Source organism: Chenopodium quinoa, unplaced genomic scaffold (genome assembly GCF_001683475.1).
Source record: "Chenopodium quinoa cultivar QQ74 unplaced genomic scaffold, ASM168347v1, whole genome shotgun sequence".
NCBI classification, from domain to species: domain Eukaryota; kingdom Viridiplantae; phylum Streptophyta; class Magnoliopsida; order Caryophyllales; family Amaranthaceae; genus Chenopodium; species Chenopodium quinoa.
Genome location: NW_018745286.1, coordinates 5,055,112 through 5,063,170, shown reverse-complemented (window position 1 = coordinate 5,063,170; position 8,059 = coordinate 5,055,112). Strand labels below are relative to the sequence as shown.

The 8,059-nt window shown below is 31.8% G+C and overlaps 1 protein-coding gene across 1 annotated transcript; it reads right to left on the bottom strand.

Moving 5' to 3' along the window:
* Nucleotides 1–2,001: 2,001 nt before the first annotated feature.
* Nucleotides 2,002–2,502, bottom strand: LOC110712083. The gene has a single exon (XM_021890503.1). The coding sequence runs from the start codon at nucleotides 2,500–2,502 to the stop codon at nucleotides 2,002–2,004; it is 501 nt and encodes a 166-aa protein (XP_021746195.1).
* Between the last annotated feature and the right edge of the window lie 5,557 nt (nucleotides 2,503–8,059).

Genomic DNA, 8,059 nt, shown 5'->3' with positions numbered 1-8,059 from the left:
TTCATTTGGTGTCTTTAAACCCAAAATCATTCATTTGGTGTCTTTAAACCCAAAATAATTCATTTTATGTCTTTAAATTATTCATTTCATGTCCAAGTCATAATTACGTTCAAACCAGATTTATTTGGTCCATAATCTCAATCCAATTATTCCTTAGTTGGATGGGGTTTGAAAAGAGCTTTCCAACGATATATTATAATCCCAAATTCGACTTATAACGAATAAGTTATGGCCAAAATACTAAACCAAGCCCAAACTGGACTTAGGTCCACCTTACCTATGACCCAATGATCATGTGAGGGTCCAAATACCTTAATTCCAATCCTAAACCAATTAGGATTCATTAGGAGCTTCTAGAATTATCTGGAAGGTTCTAATTTATCCTTTCCCAAAAGATGAGATTAAATAATTTGATATTGAATAAAACATCTCTGTTTTGATAATCTTAATCCCGGTCAAAATAGAATACGTATGGATATTTGATTAACCCAATCCGATTGAAATCAAACTCCATACGGATTTTTATCTTTAGAAAACCATCGCAAAAAGACAAAACTATCGCGCCGCGATGGACCTTGTCGCGACGCGATACTCTTATTGCCCTGCCATGAGACCTGTTTTATTCTGTTTCGTATTCGGATCTTTTCTGGTCTCTTCTACTCTCTTTTTTCCCTATAAATAGAGGTCGTTTCACCCCATTTTCAATCACCAACAGTCATCATCATCACCCCTAATATTCTTAATCATCTCTTCTCTCTCTTAATCCCATGTTCGTAGCCTTAGCCTAAGCACACCCTAAACATATCCTTGATACTCATCCAAATTAAACACCATACCTCCTTCACAAACTTGAATACTCCTAGCTATTCTCGACGTTGCCTTCGACCTCGACGTGAAAGGTTGATAGTTTTGAGGGTTTGGTTCCAAATCTATGTTTCAATTCATATTTTATTATTTACTTTATTGATTTCACTTTCTTGAAGTTTACTAACGTGTGTATTGTTTTAATAGCAAGAAGGTTGAGGCATCAAAGTGAGTAGTTCAATCACCCTTATTATCGTTCTTTGATTTTGGAGTAGAAATCATGTTTACAATATTATTTTAATTCCTAATATCATGTTAGGATTTTTTTTAATGATTTCTAGTATCATGATTAGGATGTTGATTTTGATTGATGGAATCATGTTTAGGATAACGCTATGATTTTTATTAGTGACATGTTAGGATTTGTAATTAATCTGTTTAGTATCATGCTTAGGATCTTACTATTAACAATGTTTTGATGATATTATATGATGATGATTGTTGTGTTAATCATATGTTGCTTGATTATTCATAATTTATTGTTATTGCTTAATCACGCCCCTTTTTGCAGGTTTAAAGAAAATTTGTACTTGAAATCGCGCCTAATAAGATAATTAATAATTTGATTTAGGCTAATATGATTTTAATTCAAGTGATCACCAATAATAGATTTAATTGTGCATTAATAATCAACCATCGTAGATTAAATAGGTTTAGGATTAATTTAATGTATGTATGTTGATCGAAAAGCGCATATGAATATCATAAGAATTAAGTACATGCCTATTTAGGGCGGGTTCAATCTCTTTTAGGTTGTATTCGTACTATCATCCCCGAATATCCAGTCATGGTTCCAGACCACTATGGAGTTAGCGATCTCCGTGATCGTGAATGGAGTGTAACCTTCACACCCGTGAACGGTTTACAAGTTCCTAAAACTTGTTGGCGACTCTTTTTCTTTAACTTCTTTTCCTTGGAGCGTTGCCATGGCTTGAAGCATGAACCACAGTTCGACTCAAAGATGAGTTTGAATAACTCCCTTTAGTCATGAGCTAGCGCAGGATTTCGTATTATTGCAAAACGAGCTTGTATTACTCCAAAAGCACGCTCAACATCCTTTCATCTAGTTTCTTGTACTTTGGCAAAAAGATCTTCTTTTTCATTTTGTGGTAGTGATATTGTAGGAATGAATGCTGTTCATTTAGGATATATACCATTAGTGAGATAATAACCCATATTGTATTGGCGGTCATTCACAACATAGTTAATAGAAGGTGCACGACCTTCAAAAACATCGTTAAACAAAGGGGATCTATCATGAACATTAATATTATTACGACTATCTGGTGTCCCGAAAAAAGCATGCCAGATCCAAAGATCATATGATACCACAGCTTCCAAGATTAATGTGGGTTTGTCCGGTCTTCCAGAAAACATACCTTTTAATCGAAGTGGACAATTTTTCCACCACCAATGCATGCAATCAATAGAACCTAACATGCCTTGAAATCCTCGACGTTCACCAATTCTTAGTAGTCTTACCAAATCTTCTTCTTTGGGCTTTTTGAGGTATTCATCACTGAAGTAAGAGACAATTCCTTCCACAAAATGTTGTAGGGAATCTCTTGTAAGAGATGTACTAATTCGAATGTAGTCATCCACAGAATCAGCAGAGGTGCCATAAGCTATTAGCCTCATAGCGGCTATGCATTTTGCAATGCAGAGGCACCAAATCTTCCTATAGCATCTTGTCTTTGCTGAAAAAAGGGATGACGTTCTTCTAAAGTTTGCTTTATACGGAGAAAGATATGTTTGTTCATGCGAAATCTCCGACGAAATAACTATGGAGGGAAATAAGAGGGTCAGCAAAGTAGTCATTCCATAAATGATTGTGTCCATCCTCACGATCCCTTGGAACGGGGATCCTTGGTGCCCTTGGAACTTGATTTAAAATTTGATATACTTCAATTGGATTGGACATAAGAACTTCATCCATCATTCGGTCAACGAGACAATTGACTTGCCTTCATTTTTCATATCGTTGGGTTTGGCTATTTTTGAATTAGAAGAGGAATTAGAAGAGTTGGAGCTTTCGTCGGATGGCATGTTTTTAAACCAAAGTTTATATGAGAATGGAAGGTAGAGTTTTTTTATGGGAATAAATGGATGGTTGATCGAGTGAAATGCATCTCATCCATCTTATTGAACAAATGTGTATGGTATAGAGTCATCTTTATTGTCTTATGTGATAAATTTTAAGTCTTGCATGCATTGATTCAGAAAGTAGTTAATAATTTTTCAGTAATGTAGATGCATGCATTTGCATCGTCACTATCACCTTAGCATTTTTATGTACGTCAAAGCAAAGTAATGTTACTATTTCCTTTTCAGTGTTAAGTACATCAGTGTATAGTATTTTTCACTATTACCTTTTCAGTGTTAAGTACATCAGTGTCTAGTATTTTTAATATTTGCTTTTCATTGTTGGGTACATCAATTCTTTATTAGTGTAATGTAAATCAATGTACATCTTTTGCAGTGATATATCAAAGTGAATTGATAGGTTTAGTCAGATCAATAATAATTGTATGTTAATACATATACAGTTTAATGTATTGAATAATATAATTAAGTGTATAATACGATTTTAAGATGGGACATGAAATAATTAACTTATTTTTTTATTAATAATGACATTACAACATAACATTCATTCATATCCTAAATCAACAACACATTTAAAATTGCCAAACTAAAAAAATTAAAAAAAAATTATTAGAAATCAAGCAACAGTAAAACTATAATCAACAACACTAATACATTAGTTTAAGGGGACCAACTTCTTCAACAAATTGCTTCTTGGTTCTGGGTCTTCCGAAGATAAGTTTGGCTTTGAATCGAGATGTTTAAATAATTCCATATTAATTTTTCTTTGCTTCCTTGCTTCTTTCTCCCTTTCTAGTTGCAACCTTGTAAGTTCAATTCCTCTTGATTTTCAGATTGCCTTATAAGGTTCATGTTCTGGGTAATGTCCAACCATTTCTGCCATGATCCAAGTGGCATGTTTTCCATCTTGCTCTTTCCTTTGTTTTTTCTAGATTCGCTGCTAGAAGGGAAGCCTGAATACCCAATATCACCACTGATTGGTGTTTTTGGGTTTGATGAAGATGAGTAGTTGCCAGCTTCATTGACATGTGATCTCTTTGAGTCACTTCCTTGAGTGGATGTATTTTCCTTGAATTTTTGAACAATATCATTATTTGGCTTCCACGCATCATGTTGTATAAGGATGTCCCAAACATGCTTGTCTTGAAAGGTTTTAGACATCAATGATGTCTTTGTTCTGTTGGCAGCATATATACTATATGCTAACATCTTCATCATTCTGACCATTCCCTTTCTTAATTCATCATGAGCATGTGAACTACAAAATTTAGAACATAAAGCATTGATGCTTCTCCAGCAGTTTCTAATTTGCTCCATACCCCTCATTTTCAACAAATCTTCTCGTGTTACCCCGTCAGTACCTTCTTTGAAACACCTTTGTTTGTATAATCTAACATTATTATACATTTCCTCAATTTTCCTCCAAAAAAATACCCCTTTTGGTTAGTGTTAGTTTTTTTTTTAATTTTTATTTATTTATTTATTTATTTTTTATTTTGACTAACCTCGAGCCAAGCCTTCACAAGAACCACTTCTTCAGCTTTTGACCAAAACTTTGTTCTTCCATCTTGATTGCCTCCTTCATGACCTCTTTCATTTTCTTCAACTTCTGGTTCATTGTCGTCATCTGACGCGTTCGATGTGTATCAGCAATCGATGTGTATGAGCAATCAAAACTCGGAAATGCGTTCGATGTATTTTTTTTAAGAATTGTATTTTAAAATTTTTATGACTGTTACAAAAATTACAATGGTTAAAAATTCAGAGAAATCTCAGTCGTTGATCAAACAAATGGATGTCACATTCTCCTTTGCCATGTAACCAAGGAAAAAAATTAAAACCAAAAAGTGGGTATTATTTTAATCAATAACCCATTTTCACAACCGGTTATTGTTGTAACCTAGTTACAAGATTTTTTTCCCGAAAAGTTTCCCTCTCCTATTTATTTTTTATTTTTTTATTTTCCCGCTTTCTCTCTCAATAACCATGCATCATGGTGAATCGTTAGGTATGCTCTAAGTAAGGAGACTAAATCCACAAAGTTAAGTATATGTAATTGTTAAAATAATAAACATACTCTACTGTAATAATTATAGCCTATAGTGTAGGTTGAAGTCCCTATGGAAAAAAAGGATTAAATTAATATAAAGTTGAATCACACACTTCTTTATCACATAAAATCAGATACACCCCCCTAATTTCCTACCATATTTCATTTCCCTCCATAAGTTGTCAATTGCCTCCTTTAGTCTTCTTACCTTCTCTAAGAAGAGTATAATGTGTCCAAATTTCTTTCTTTCCATACGGAAGCAATACTCCAGATCAAAATTCAGAGACAAAGGGTCATCATCTACAAGGTAAACAAAAAAACTTTCCTTATATCATTTTGACAATTTTTTAATGCTGATATATAAATTCAGGTTTAATATTGATTTTGTTTTTTTTATCAAATTTGGTTCCATAATTCCAATAATGAACTATACAATTTTAATGTGATAAAGAAGTGTGTAGATTCAACTTTATATTGTCTATAAATTTATAACAATGACGTTATCATCTTAATAGATTCAACATCAACACAAAAATAACTTGTAACTCGGCGTACTAGGTATAAGGGATTTGATGATTTTTTATTTTTTTTATTTTTTGGAATTGTATTTTAAAAATTATATTTGTAACAAAAATTACAATGGTTATAAATTTAGAGTAAATCTCAGCCACTGATCAAACAAATGGGTGTCACATTCTACTTTGCCACGTCATCAAGGACAAAAATTAAAACCAAAAAGTGGGTATTATTTTAATCAATAACCCATTTTCACAACCCGTTATATATTGTTGTAACCTGGTTACAAGATTTTTTCCCCAAAATTTTCTCCCTCATATATATATATATATATTTATTTATTTATTATTTTCCCAGTTTTTTATTTTTTTTTCTCTCAATAACCATGCATCATGGTGAAACGCTTGGTATGCTCTAACTCAGGAGACTAAATCAACCAAGTTAAGTATATTTAATTGTTAATATACTCTATCTGTCCCATAATATTTGACACATTTACCAATTTTTCCCGTCCTAAAATACTTGACACGTTACTAAAAATGTAATGGGACCACTAATAGAAAAAATATTTTCTCACATATTCTCTCTCCTCACCTACCCTACTCCCACCCCACTTTGTTGTTTCTTATAATATAAAAATACAAAAGAGAATCTTTATACAATAAATAAATATTTTAAATAGACACACTTTTAGTTTTATTAAACTACGTATCTAGCCCAACATCCCAAGTATTATGGGACGGAGGGAGTAGTAAATATACTCTACTGTAATACTTATAGCATATAGTGTAGATTGAAGTCTCTATGGAAAATGAGGATTAAAATAATTTAAAGTTGAATCTACTCACTTCTTAATCACATAAAATTAGATACACCCCCAATTTCTTGTCATATTTCATTTCCCTCCATAAGTTGTCAATTGTCTCCTTTAGTCTTCTTACCTTCTCTAAGAAGAGTATAGTGTGTTCAAAACCGGTTATTGTTGTAACTTTGTAACAAGATTTTTCCCCAAAATTTTCCCTCCTCTATTTTTTTTTTATTTTTTATTTTTTATTTTCCCATGTTCTTTCTCTCAAAACCATACATCACGGTGAACCGCTTGGTATGCTCTAACTAAGGAGACTAAATCCACCAAGTAAAGTATAAGTAATTGTTAAAATAGTAAACGTACTCTGCTGTAATGATTATAGCCTATGGTTTAGGTTGAAGTCCCTATAGAAAAAAGGATTAAAATAATATAAAGTTGAATCTATACACTTCTTTATCACATAAAATCAAATACATCCCTCCCAATTTTCTGCCATATTTCATTTCCCTCCATAAATTGTCAATTGCCTCATTTAGTCTTCTTACCTTCTCTAAGAAGATTCTAGTGCAACTAAATTTCTTTTTTTTTCTTTTATTTTTTTCCCCGTACGAAAGCAAGACTCAAGATCTAAATTCAGAGACAAGGGGTCATTTTCTACAAGATAAAAACAAAATTTTCCTTGTATCATTTTTATAATTCTTTTAATGTTGATATATATATATATATATATATATATATATATATATTCAGGTTTAATATTGAATTTTTTTTTATTAATTTTTTTTTCATACTTCCAATTATGAACTATACAATTTTTATGTGATAAAGAAGTGTGTAGATTTAACTTTATATTGTCTAAAAATCTCTAACAATGATGTTATCATCTTAATAGATTCAACATCAACACAAAAAAATGCCCGTAACTCGACCTACTAGGAATAAGAGATTTGTTGATGTATTTTTTTTAATTATATTTTAAAAATTATGGCCTTTAAAAATTACAAGGGTTATAAATAAATAGAATCTCAGCCGTTGATCAAACAAATGAATGTCACATTCTTTTTTTCCACATCACCAAGGACAAAAATTAAAACCAAAAAGTGGGTATTATTTTAATCAATAACCCATTTTCACAACCGGTTATTGTTGTAACCTTGTAACAAGATCTTTTCCCCAAAATTTTCTCTTTCCTAATTTTTTTTAAAATTATTTTTTCAATTTCTCTCTCTCAATAACTGTAGACACCTGATTGTGTCTCCCCAAAAACCAAACCCAGTGATGAGTACCTTTCATGTCTTTGATTATCGAGTTAGGTGAAGAGTTGAAGATTATCGTGATTTCCCTTTAGCCTTGACCATTTATAACCTTTCCTTAAATGTTTTAGTCCAAAATCATTCATTTCGTGTCTTTAAAACCCAAAATAATTCATTTTGTGCCTTTAAACGCAAACCATTCATTTCGTGTCCTTAAAATAATTCATTTCGTGTCCTCTTTATAAAACGTTCAAACTAGTTTATTTTGGTCCATAATCCTGGTCCAATTATTGTGTAACTAGATTAGTGCCCGTGCGATGCACGATAGTAATAATCTTTTTTCCATTATTAATTGTGATATAATATAAAAATGAGGCAACTCATGTGGAATATACGACAAATACAATGCATATAGAAAAATAAAATAATAAGGCAAAAATTATTAGAACTACAATTGAGATA

Bases quoted from the DNA above. Each gene is read 5' to 3' on its own strand.
- LOC110712083 (XM_021890503.1), bottom strand. From the start codon at position 2,502: ATGAGGCTAATAGCTTATGGCACCTCTGCTGATTCTGTGGATGACTAC.